Raw genomic sequence first — 13,352 nt, forward strand, 5'->3', positions numbered from 1 at the left:
ATCTGTCCTCCCACTCACCTTAGCTCTGTCATATTTCCTTTTTTTTTAATGCTATGCAGTCTCTGACTTCCTTTGTCAACCACTGTGGCCCCTTTCCCCCCTTTGGATCCTTCCTTCTCTGGGGGATGAACTGATTTTGCACCTTGTGCATTATTCCCAAGAATACCTGCCATTGCTGTTCCACTGTCTTTTCTGCTAGGCTATCCGTCCAGTCAACTTTGGCCAGCTCCTCCCTCATGGCTCCATAGTTTCCCCTGTTCATCCACAACACTGACACCTCCGATCTGCCCTTATCCTTCTCAAATTGCAGATAAAAGCTTATCATATTGTGATCACTACCTCCTAATGGCTCCTTTACTACGAGATCGCTTATCAAATCCTATTCATTACATAACACTAAATCCAGAAGAGTCTTGTCCCTGGTCGGCTCTCGTACAAGCTGTTCCAAGAATGCATCCTGTAGGCACTCTACAAACTCCCTATCCTGTGGTCCAGCACCAACCTGATTCTCCCAGTTCACCTGCATGTTGAAATCCCCCATAACTACTGCGACATTACCTTTGCTACATGCCAATGTTAACTCCCTATTCAACTTGCACCCAACATCCATGCTACTGTTTGGTGGCCTGTAGACAACACCTATTTGGGTCCTTTTACCCTTACTGTTCCTCAGTTCTATCCACACAGACTCTACTTCTCCTGACCCTATGTCCCCCCTTGCAAAGGACTGAATCTCATTCCTCACCAACAGGGCCACCCCACCTCCTCTGCCCACATTTCTGTCCCTACGATAGCATGTATACCCTTGTACATTCATTTCCCAGATCTGATCTTCTTGCAGCCATGTCTCCATTATCCCAACAACATCATAGTTACTCATTCGCACCTGCGCTTCAAGCTCATCCGCCTTATTTCTGACACTTTGTGCATCCAGATATAGAATTTTTAGCCCATTTCTCCTCTCTCTGTTTGAATCGCTGCCTATTGTGCTTAACCCAGCTCCCCAAACTCCCATCGGGCTATACGCCCCTAGAATTTTGTTGTCCTTCCTAAATTTACTTATTCTTTCAACACATTTAACTCCATGTTCCGTCAGACGATCCCTCTGTACATGAGTCCTCCTTATCACTTGTTCCACCCCACCTTCCTCTACTACACACTTAATATTCCGGAACTGTGTAGTCCCCACCTGTCCTTTATTCTTCATCTCGCTATCCTCTCTCACATTCTGGATCCCCGCCCCATGCAAATTTAGTTTAAACCCCCCCCCCCCAAAAAAGCATTAGCAAACTTCCCTGCAAGAATATTAGTACCGCTCCAGTTCAGGTGTAAACCATCCCTTTGGATCAGATCCCACCTTCCCTGGAACAAAGCCCAATTATCTACAAACCTGAAGCCCTCCCTCCTGCACCATCCTCTCAGCCACGTATTAATCCTTATAATCCTTCTGTTCCTTGCCTCACTCGCACGTGGCAGGTAGCAATCCTGAGATTGTTACCCTGGAGGTCCTGCTCTTCAGCTTCACACCTAACTCCCTGAACTCCCTACACAGGACCCCCTCACTCATCCTACCCACGTCATTGATCCCTACATGGACCACAACATCTGGATTCTTGCCCTCCCTCTCGAGAATAACCTGCACCTGATCTGAGATGTCTCGGACCCCGGCACCAGGGAAGCAACATACCATCCGAGACTCCTGATCTTCCCCACAAAATCTCCTATCCGCCCCCCTGACTATAGAATCCCCTATCAGTACCACTCTCTTCTCTTCCCTCCTCCCCTTCCTAGTCAAGGGTCCAACCTCAGTGCCAGAGACAGGACCACTGCAGCTTATTCCTGGTAGGTCATCCCCACCAACAGTATCCAAAACGGTATACTTATTGTTGATGGGAATGGCCACAGCGGTGCTCTGCTCTCTCTGTCTGCTCCCCCTGCCTCTCTTGACTGTCACCCATTTGCCTACCTCCTGTCTTTTCAGTGTGACTGCCTCCTGATAACTCTTATCTATCTCTGCCTCTGCCTCCCGAATGATCCATAGTTCATCCAGCTCCTGCTCCAATTCCCTAACTCGGTCTGATAGGAGCTGCAGCTGGATGCACCTATTGCAGGTGTGGTCATCAGGGACAACTGTGTTGACCCTGACCTCCCACATACTGCATACGGAGCACACCACTGCTCTAACTGTCTCCCCCATTACCTGATCCTAGATTAGTCAGAATAAATGAAAAACAGGCTTCTTGTCGAAGTCCTCTTGCGCCGAAGCCCGCTGAGCCAAAGCCCAGCACTCTGCTCCTGCGCACTCCGCTGCCCGCTCCTGAAAGTGGGTCGCTTTTTAAAGCCCAAGGCATTCTTCAATTATGTGAAGAACAAAAGGATGACAGGAGTGAAGGTAGGACCCAGATTAGACATAAAAGTGTGAAGATGTGCCTGGAGACTGTGGAAGTGAGCGAGGTCCTCAATGAATACTTCCCTTCGGTATTCACCACTGAGAGGGAACTTGATGACGGTGAGGATAATATGAGTGAGGTTGATGTTCTGGAGCATGGTGATATTGAGGGAGAGGAGGTGTTGGAGTTGTTAAAATACATTAGGACGGATAAGTCCCCGGGGCCTGACGGTATATTCCCCAGGCTGCTCCACAAGGCAAGGGAAGAGATTGCTGAACCTCTGGCTAGGATCTTTATGACCTTGTTGTCCATGGGAATGATACCAGAGGATTGGGGGGAGGCAAATGTTGTCCCCTTGTTCAAAAAAGGTAGTAGGGATAGTTCAGGAAATTACAGACCAGTGAGCCTTATGTCTGTGGTGGGAAAGCTGTTGGAAAAGATTCTTAGAGATAGGATCTATGGGCATGGATTTGTGCCCAAAGTCAGCATGGCTTTGTGAAGGGCAGATCATGCCTAACAAGCCTGATAGAGTTCTTTGGGGAGGTGACTAGGCATATAGATGAGGGTAGTGCTGTGGATGTGATCTACATGGATTTTAGTAAGGCATTTGACAAGGTTCCACATGGTAGGCTTATTCAGAAAGTCAGAAGGCATGGGATCCAGGGAAGTTTGGCCAGGTGGCTTCAGAATTGGCTTGCCTGCAGAAGGCAGAGGGTTGTGGTGGAGGGAGTACATTCAGATTTTAGGGTTGTGACTAGTGGTGTCCCACAAGGATCTGTTCTGGGACCTCTACTTTTTGTGATTTTTATTAACGACCTGGATGTGGGGGTAGAAGGGTGGGTTGGCAAGTTTGCAGATGACACAAAGGTTGGTGGTGTTGTAGATAGTGTAGAGGATTGTCAAAGATTGCGGAGAGACATTGATAGGATGCAGAAGTGGGCTGAGAAGTGGCAGATGGAGTTCAACCCGGAGAAGTGTGAGGTGGTACACTTTGGAAGGACAAACTCCAAGGCAGAGTACAAAGTAAATGGCAGGATACTTGGTAGTGTGGAGGAGCAGAGAGATTTGGGGGTACATGTCCACAGATCCCTGAAAGTTGCCTCACAGGTAGATAGGGTAGTTAAGAAAGCTTATGGGGTGTTAGCTTTCATAAGTTGAAGGATAGAGTTTAAGAGACACGATGTAATGATGCAGCTCTATAAAACTCTAGTTAGGCCACACTTGGAGTACTGTGTCCAGTTCTAGTCACCTCACTATAGGAAGGGTGTGGAAGCATTGGAAAGGGTACAGAGGAGATTTACCAGGATGCTGCCTGGTTTAGAGAGAATGGATTATGATCAGCAATTAAGGGAGCTAGGGCTGTACTCTTTGGAGAGAAGGAGGATGAGAGGAGACATGATAGAAGTGTACAAGATATTAAGAGGAATAGACAGAGCGGACAGCCAGCGCCTCTTCCCCAGGGCACCACTGCTCAGTACAAGAGGACATAGCTTTAAGGTAAGGGGAGGGAAGTTCAAGGGGGATATTAGAGGAAGGTTTTTCACTCAGAGAGTGGTTGGTGCATGGAATGCACTGCCTGAGTCAGTGGTGGAGGCAGATACACTAGTGAAATTTAAGAGACTACTAGACAGGTATATGGAGGAATTTAAGTTGGGGTTTATATGGGAGGCAGTGTTTAAGGGTCGGCACAACACTGTGGGCTGAATGGCGTGTAACGTGCTGTACTAGTCTATGTTCTATTTAATTGATTTTATGTGCAATCTTTACACCAATCAAGCAGCAGCAGTTTGAACGGAACGAGGAGAACCAGAATGGTTCAGCTTCCATAACGGGGTATGATAATGCTGTATTCCCTCCCCCTGCCTGTTTAAACAAATCTTTAGAGAAGCAGGGGTATATGAGGAGAATCGAGGGGTGAGACTTGGTGGCAGAATCATCAATAACCTTCATTATGGTGATGACACAATACCGGCTGAAAACGAAGAAGACCTGAAGCAACTGCTAAGCAGCAACTAAGAGCATAACCTCAAGATGGACTAAGATTATGACTACTGGCAGCACAATCAATTTCAGTCTCAATGGAGAGGAAATTGAAGCGGTTGACACTTTCAACTTACTTGGTGCGATCAATGATTAACACTGAAGTGGTAAGCAGTTAGGAAATCCAACGAAGAACCGCCCTTGGCAGAGCGGCCATGAAGAATTTAGAGAAGATCCCCAGGAACATACAAAGGTTCAACTTGTGCAAGCAATGGTTTTCTCAATGACATTATATGGATGCTAAAGTTGAAAGAAAAAGGATAGGAAGCATATTGATGTCTTTGAATTGTTGTGCTGGGGAAAAATACTATGCATCTTGTGGACCTCTCACAGTACAAATAAATCAGTCCTCAATGAAATCAAACCAAGTCTCCCTCTGGAGGCTCAAATGACGAGACTCAATCTATCTTACTTTGGGCACATCATGCAAAGAAACAGCTACCTGGAAAAGGATATCATGCTTGGCAAGGTGGAAGGACAATGGAAGAGAGGAAGGTTGTCAATCAGATGGATGGACACAATGAGGACAGCTAAGAATGCAACATTATCAGCAATGAGCTGCCTTTGCGAGGGTCAAAACTAATTTAGGCTAACTACCCATAGGGGCTCCATGAGTCGACGATGACTTGATGGCGCTTAACAACAACCGAGAAATCATTACTCATGTCATCAGGTTGCATGCTATCCAGACACATGTAACATCAACTGTTTATTCCCCTCCACTGATGCTGCCTGGCTTCCTGAGTTTCTCCAGCAGTGCATTGCTCAAGATTTCCAGCAACTCTTGTGTTTACTGTGCAATTTCACCTTCCAATTTCAGATTCTGAACATCTGAACTATTGATGGAAGCAAAGACTGGTTGGAAGAATGAAACCCACCCCAGCTTTTATATCTATGTGTTCGTTACATATTAACTTTTACATACTAAGTTATAGGGGACATTAGACAGGGGAAATAACTCACTTAGTTCAACAAAACTGCACCATTCTATGTTTGTGGAATCTTAACACTTGCAAAGCAAATCTTGATAATGCATACTGCATGTGTTACAGGCTTACAGCAATAATAAAGGGGCACCCGCTCCTTTACAATTCTTTAGCACCTTTAAACCATGGCAGTTCACACAATGGTAGCACAGAATGCAGAAATTCAGCCTATTGAGCGTCTGGACATATTCTGATGGAATAGTCCAATTAATTCCAATTGGAACATATAATATTTTTCCTGATTTTTTCTTCCTACTTCAAGAATTTATCCAATTCATTGAAAGATATTGTTGAATTTTGTTCCCAGTCCCATTCAGACAGCATGTTCTAGATCATCAGAACTCACTGAGAGTCACAAGTACTTTTCATCTTTCCACTAGTCCTTTGACTTTAGGTCATAATTTCATTAACATCTAGAATACTCCAAATGGCCCAATCCCATTTACCCATCTTTGCACATGCAGATTCTCCCAAACTTGCAGAATTCTACAATTATAAAATCTCTTCTTGTTTTCAAACTTCTTATAGTTCTTTATCCCACTACACCACCTCAGCCATTCCTGTAACAACCTGCACTATGACAACCCTCCAAAATCTATGAGCTGCTCTAATTCTGGCCTCTGGATTATCTGCTATTAATCATTATATCATTAAAGACTGGGGACTTAATACTATCGTATTAAGCTTGGGAACTCCCATTCTCATCACCTTAATATCCGCTCTCAAGCCTAAGTGTCCTCATGCAGATCTTCACATGTTGATGTTTTGTTTCACATGCTTCCTAAGCTTTTGCTGCTATTGATGTTGGTATGCAGTTGACCTCTCCTTCTGCTCTCTCATGCTCATCTGGAGTCACAAGGTTCTGACTGGTGTGCTTGGGGCAAAAAACAGAAACGTTCTCTTCAGGGAGCTAATCCACCAGCATACAATCACTGGGACAGCAACTGAGTTCATATTTACCTGTACCGTTGTCCAGTGCACTACAAGTGTCCATATATTCTGGCTCTTCAGAATACTGGATAACAGACTCCTGGATGAGAGGCTCCATGGTTAAAGAGCTGTTAGATGCCTCATCTATAGAAAAGAGTCCAGAGTTACACAACAGTTTTATAGTCCCACACAATTAAGATGATCCTATCTTGGCTCTTACCAAATTAACTAAGGTGATGAGTTCTCTTCAAATCAGTTTCAGGACATGACTCAGCTGGTAAGGCCAGCAATTACTGCCCACCCCAATTACCCCTGCACTCTGAAGTGAAAGCTATTTCAAAGGGTAGTCAACGGTCTTGTTCTAGACCTGGCCAAGCCACGTGGAAAGTCAGCAGAACATCTTCCCATTGGACATAGAAGAGAAAGTAGAATTAGGCATAAACCCTATGACCCTTTGGGCTGTTCCATCATACAACACAATTAGGTCTTATTGTTAACAAGAGAAAACTTGCAAATGCTAGAAATCTGAACAACAAACACAAAATGCTGGAGGAGCTCAGCAGACTAGGCAGCATCTATGGAAAATAGTACAGCTGACGTTTCAGGCCAAGACCCTTCGTCATTCAGGAGTCCTACCGAAGGGTTTCAGTCCAAAGCATCCACTGTACTCTTTTTCATAGATGCTACCTGGTCTGTTGAGTTCCTCCAGCATTTTGTGTGTGTTTCTAGGGCTTATCATTGACTTCAATACCATGTTCACACTTCTCCCTCTATGCCACGACCATTTCCTGAATATATTCAATACTTGGGCTCCACTGCCTCTGGGATCGAGAGTTCCACAGGTTCACCATGTCATCAATGAAGAACTTTCTTACCCTGTATTCTGAGCAGGAAATTGGTGCTAATGCATTTATGTTCATTTCAGTTTAGTTTTTGGTGTAAGTTATGTATCATTTTAATTAAGTTTATGTAAACTTATGTATGTCATGTACTGTGCTGCTGCAGCAAAAACTTTCACAGCCTTTATAACCCAGGTATACAGAGCAACCCTCCACGAGGACCACAACCTTGTCTTGGTTTGGAGCCTCAATGATCTGGAGAGCTATGTTGCTGGAGTGAGGGCCTTATGCTTTGGTTCCTGGTAGGGTTACTTATGCCAAACAGGTCAAAGGGTAGAGGTCAGACCAAGAGTGGTCCACTGGTCCTCTAAGTTCAGGGGTTTAGCTCAGAGTTAACAACCCCAATTGTTGTGGAATTAGCAATGAAGTATCTTTCTACATCTGAACTTGATGGTATCCCTGAGTCTCCACCCAGGACTCGTATGACTGTTAGTGATGAAAACTGAGAAGAAGCTCTGACACCGCCAGAGATGGGGGACTTTCATTGCTGCCCTAAATGCCAGAAGCGTAACAGGCAATTAGTTAGTAAGTAAACAGAGCAACTATGGCAACATACTTAAACTTTTGACTCTAGAGTTTCCAGCTGCATGAAAAGTCCTCCCTGCATCTAATCTGTCTAGTTTTGTTAGAATGCTATAGGCCTCTAGAAAATCCCATCTTATACTTCTAAGCCCTAACAAATACAGGCATAATCAACCCAGTCTCTCCTCATACATCAGTGTGGCCATTCCCAAATCAGACTAGTGAACTTCCTCCAAGGCAAGAATATCCTTTCTCAACAAGGCCCCATACATTTGCATCAAGTCAAGATTCCTGCTGTATTCAAGTTGACTTGCAATGAAGGCCCAAAGACATTTTTTAATTGATCCTTTACTTCATCGGCTCTTGGGGGTAAAGGGCGGAAGTGCCAGATGTTTCTTTGAAGAACTTTTCTTACGTTGTTCCTGAATGGCACGGCTTTAATCTTAACAGTTTGCCCCTTTGTCCTGGACCTGAGAAGTTTCCGTCTCCGTTAACCCAAAACTTAACCATTATGTCACAGGCTAATCTGTCTACTGAACCAATGCAGAGCAATTCCACCTGTCCTCTCTGTCTGATTACTCCACGTCCATCCACCTCCCTTAACTGTTCTACTTGATGAAATCAGAGGGCAAAACAAAGCCCGTGCAGTCACAGGGAGAATGTGCAAAGTCTGCACAAAGTTCATCATCCTGCAGCAGCTAAATTAAATCGTTCCTTTAATTTTCCATTCCCAAAGTTACTCGGAAAAATACATTCCCATACTTTTAGTTGACATTACTCTTCTTTCTGACATTGATCACAAGTGTCCCAGTTACCTTTTGCTCTTACCAGAATCTGGAGATACAAGGGGTAGCACTGTATCATAGTTGCATCTTTCCATGGCTAAGCGGAACTCCTTGAAAAACTGCTGCTTATCTGACCTTCTCAAACAATCAAGTAACTTCTCTGCTCCTGCAGTGTCACCCCTGCGTTCACAGACCTGTGTAAACATTTGACAAGTCAGAATCCTCCGTTTTTATTTGGTCATTTACGAGAAGTGGGGCTGAAGGACTGGGAGATGTTACAAAGGAAAAGTGGCTAGGGCTGCACTCCAGCTAGGTTACACGTACAAAAGGCTGGTTATTCTTCTGTTGTAGTTCACCTCTCACCTGCTAGCTGACGCTCTGTTTGGGCTTTGCCCAGACCATTCACCTCATGACCTCACCACACTCATGATCTGATGGTGGACCAGTGACCGAATCTTAGACATGAAGTGAGAGCCACAGTAATATTGAGGCAATGTTTGTCTGGGTGAGGAATCGAGGAGCCCTGGTAGAGCCAGGCATCATAGGGAACACACTTCAATGTTTGGACTTATGCCTCACAGAAGGAAGACTGTCCTTGTTGGTGGACAAACATCCCAGACCTAGAGTTCCTCTGGGGATATTCCTTGGCCAACTGTTTTTCAGTGCCCCATACTTTTCATCACAGAATCAAAGCTGATGACAATCTTAGCAAATGAAGCCTCTTGTGCTTGCATGCCCAAGCCAACATCTAAGCATGGGCTAAGAAATTGTAAGTAACTTCCACATAACAAAAATGACAGGCAAAAAAAGAGAGCTTAACCAACTATCCTTGATATTCAGTGCCTCAACCAGCATGATCAGGAACTCAGCTGGGCTAGTCACATCTTTCTGTAGCCACAAGAGGTAGGTACCCTGTGGCAAAAAACTCACTTAACACAGCTGAAAACTTTCCCACCTTTTACAAGGCACAAGTCAAGAATACATTGGTATGTATCCCACTTGCCCACATGAATCCAGTTACATCATCTATCATTAAACTCAACACTACCCAAGTCAAGATGGCCCACTTGATTAGGATCCTATGAAACACCATTAGCTACGCAGCAGTGGATCAACAAAGTGCTGTGCTGTTACTTACTACACTGACAAAAACTCCAAAACTTGTGATTTCTACTACTAAAGAAAAGGACAGCGTGCATTTGTGGATCGCCTTACTGGCCACACATCATCCTGATTTAAAAGCATCATCACTGGGTGTAAATCCTGGAACTACCTGCCAAATTGCACCAGGGAAGTACCTATCAGCAGAAAGATTGCTTAGGTTCAAGGTAGTCACTTTTCGGGGGCAATAAATGTTGGCATTACAAGTGACATCGAGTAATGAGGCAGCGCGGTAGCACAGTGGTTAGCACAACGTATTACAGTACAGGTGATCAGGGTTCAATTCCCGCCACTGCCTGTAAATAGTTCTCCCTGTGGGCTTCCTCTGGGTGCTTAGGTTTCCTCCCACAGTCCAAAGACGTACTGGTTGGTAGGTTAATTGGTCATTGTAAATTGTTATGTTATTATGCTCTGATTCAACTGAATGATTGCTGGACTTGAAGGGCCAGAAGGGCCTATTCTGCATTGCATCCCGATAAATAAATCAATCAATCAATCTAGATCCTCAAAAAGAGATTATATTTTATATTAAAAAAAATGTGCCAAAGAGAGACATGCTAGAAAGGACAAAGCCCCAGGCAGTGACAGAGGTTAGGAAGAAGAAGTAATTAGAAAGATGGAGCGGATTAGGGAAGGAATTCCAGAGTTCAGACTAATGCAAAATAATCAGATCCATTTCTGAGGCCTGTTAACAGAAGGAATTGAAAAATGTGAAAAAATTTTATCTTTACATACTCCTGTGATTTTCATACCTGCGTCACTTATGGCAAGGTCCTAAATATGAAGCAGTTATTTCCTGGACAATATCAGAAGGCAAACTTAGACAACATTAACTATCACCCATCAACTTCCCCACGTCCTTTAAGCATTTAGGAGTACCTTTTTAATTTCTTCCTCTTCTCTGGGCAGTAGACACTGCATGTGTAAAATAACATCATTTGGTTTTATGTTAGAAACAATTGTTTGAGAAACACGATTCAGAAGCTCTTTATTCTCCCGCAACTTTTCAATTTCAGAAAAATCGGCTTTCTCAATGGCATCCTGCAGACCCGTGTAACCTGAAAACAGAGCATACATAGAATGGTCATGGCTAGTTGGGTGCATTACCAGCACTTCAGCAAGTCCTCAGCCGTACAAGCTTTCACATTCATCCCCAGGACATTATTAGGCATGTAAAAAATGGTACAAGGTTTGATATTTTTTCCGTTCAGTAAATCATAATGATTACTTGATTCTCTGGGAATCATCAGAGTGCAGTACCTAATCAACCAATTAACTCTGGGACATTCCACCCAAGTCAAACAGTCTGGAGTAGACCATTCAGTTCCTCATTTAAGATGATAATAAAATCCATCATCCTGATTTCATTTTCCTAAATCATTCCTATATTCTTTGATTCCAAAGCCTAAAATCTGATCTTGGCTTTATGCAGGAAGAGTGAGGTGTCCCAGAATGGAACACAGTAATGGTGGTTTCTGAGAAAAGTCTCACCACTCCGGTACTTTCAAGGGATTAGAATTCATCAGTCTCAGCTTTCAATATATTTCAGTAGCAAAGCATCTCTCTGGAATCAAGAATTTCACAGACTCACAACCAACTCACCTTACAGAAATCATTCTCCTCTTGGTCATGAATGTTCTCCATTATAAATTCCCCAATTCCCAAAGGAAGCTCCATTTTAACAAAACTCTTCAAGAGAACAGATTCCCATTTACTTATGAATTCTCATTTACATTCTCAACCATTTCTCCCAAACATGATCATACCCTTTCTTGCTCTCCTCAGGCCCAAGCAGTACACTATATCCATTTCTGACCTTGTCCACTAATAATTATAGTATTGGTCAAGTTGCTAGTGCAGAATGTATCTCTTAAATGGACACTTTGGTAAACAATTTGTCTTTAATATCGGAGCATTGCAAACATCATAAAAAGACTTGCCTTTCTACAGCATTTTCCATGTCCTCAGGACATCCTAAAGAACTTCCCAATCAACGAAGTGCTGTCAAAGTACCAGACAAGTACCAGAAAAGTAACCAGACAATTTGTATGCCACCAGCTCCCACAAGTAGTAAAGTGATGATCACTGCATTGTTGTTTTGAAAACAATGAATAAATATTAGCCCTGATGTTGGGGCAAACTCCCTGCTCTTCTTTGAAAGACTACTTTAAAGTATTTTATGCCTTTCTAGAAGACCAGATGTAACCATCATTCCCAGATGAAAGATGGCACCTCTGATCAAAAAGATACTGGTTTGTTCACCAAGTCTTTTAAAATTTTCATTTGATTATAATAATTAGAAGCATATAGATGTGATTTTTAGGCAATTACAGCTCACTTACCCACAGCTCTCAATTCATCTAAAAATGCTTGATACCATCCCCTTTCTTCTAGCTTAATCAAGCATTTTAAAAATTTTTCTGCCGAAGATGTGAAAGATGTTTCTTCCAGGGATAAGATTTCTTCAATCTCAACTGGGGATAGGAACAGTGTTAGTCTTTGTAAAACTTAATAAGTTCAAAGTAAATTTATTACCAAGGTACGCATAGATCACCATATTCATTTTCCCAAGATACATTTTCTTGTGGGCATACACAGTAAGTCCAAGAAACACAATAGATTCAATGGAAGACCACACCCAACAGGACAAACAACTAATGTGCAAAAGACAACTTGCAAATACAAAAGAGTGTGTAAATAAATAAGTAAGAAAGCAATAAATATCAAGAACGTGAGCCAAAGAGTCCTGGAAAGTGAGTCCACAGGTTGTGAAAGCAGTTCAGCAATGTTGGGACAAGTGAAGTTATCCCTACTGGTACAAGAGCCTGATGGTCAAGGGGTAATGGCTCTTTCTAAACCTGGTGGTGTGGATCCTGAGGCTCCTGTACCTTCTTCCTGGATGCTGAAGACAAAAATTTTAAAATAACTTACAAACAATAGACACTAATATATTACCTAGGATATCTAGGATAAAACACGCCTTGACTCTGCTCTGCCGTGGTGTAAGATTAACTGTCAGTGAGGTGGCAAGAGTGGAACATTGGAATTGTTCTGCATTGGTGAATTAAGGTAGGCCGAGCCTCCTCTCAGCCTTAAGCATCTTGCAAACTTATACACAATTTAACTTTACTGAGAGAAATGCATATTTAACACAAACCAGTGCGCTGAAGACAACAAATTGTGCAAATGCGTAAAGATACAATAATAAATAAATAAGCGATAACTATCAAGAACATGAGATAAAATGAGTCTATAGATTGTAGGAGCAGTTCAGTGATGGGGCAAGTGAAGTTGATTGAAGTTATCCCCTTTGGTTCAAGAACAAGATGGCTGAAGGTTAGTAAGTGTTTCTGAACCCTGTGGCGTGAGGCTTGAGGCTCCTGTACCTTCTTGCTGATGGCCTGTGAGGTGCGGCCCCTGATGACAGATGCTGCTTTCCTACAACAATGTTCCATGTAAATATGTTCAATGATGGGGAGGGCTTTACCTGTGATGGACTGGGCCATATCCAGTCTTTTTTGTAATCTGAAAGGTTAAAGTGAATGCTACTTAATATAGATGGGACTTATCCCAAGCTACTGAGCGAGGTGGAAATATCTAAGTGCTACACCTGGCCATACACCTCCTCCCTTACCTCCA

At 43.2% G+C, this 13,352-nt stretch overlaps 1 protein-coding gene across 3 annotated transcripts in view; it reads right to left on the reverse strand.

Annotated features, from left to right (window-relative positions):
* Window positions 1-13,352, reverse strand: part of rigi (RNA sensor RIG-I) — a 72,719-nt gene that overhangs the window by 52,127 nt on the left and 7,240 nt on the right. For 2 of the 3 annotated variants that reach the window (XR_009513146.1, XM_059974807.1), the window contains exons 2-6: window positions 12,572-12,615; window positions 12,056-12,187; window positions 10,593-10,771; window positions 8,596-8,746; window positions 6,377-6,490 (exon numbers count right to left, since the gene is read on the reverse strand). Coding sequence is in view for 2 of the 3 variants with exons in the window: in XM_059974807.1 (XP_059830790.1) it covers window positions 6,377-6,490; window positions 8,596-8,746; window positions 10,593-10,771; window positions 12,056-12,187; window positions 12,572-12,615 (620 nt within the window). In the remaining variant the exon portion in view is untranslated. The remainder of the gene's footprint in view (window positions 1-6,376; window positions 6,491-8,595; window positions 8,747-10,592; window positions 10,772-12,055; window positions 12,188-12,571; window positions 12,616-13,352) is intronic. The other variant, XM_059974808.1, reaches the window with a different exon arrangement.

Source organism: Hypanus sabinus, chromosome 7 (assembly GCF_030144855.1).
Source record: "Hypanus sabinus isolate sHypSab1 chromosome 7, sHypSab1.hap1, whole genome shotgun sequence".
Lineage (NCBI taxonomy): Eukaryota > Metazoa > Chordata > Chondrichthyes > Myliobatiformes > Dasyatidae > Hypanus > Hypanus sabinus.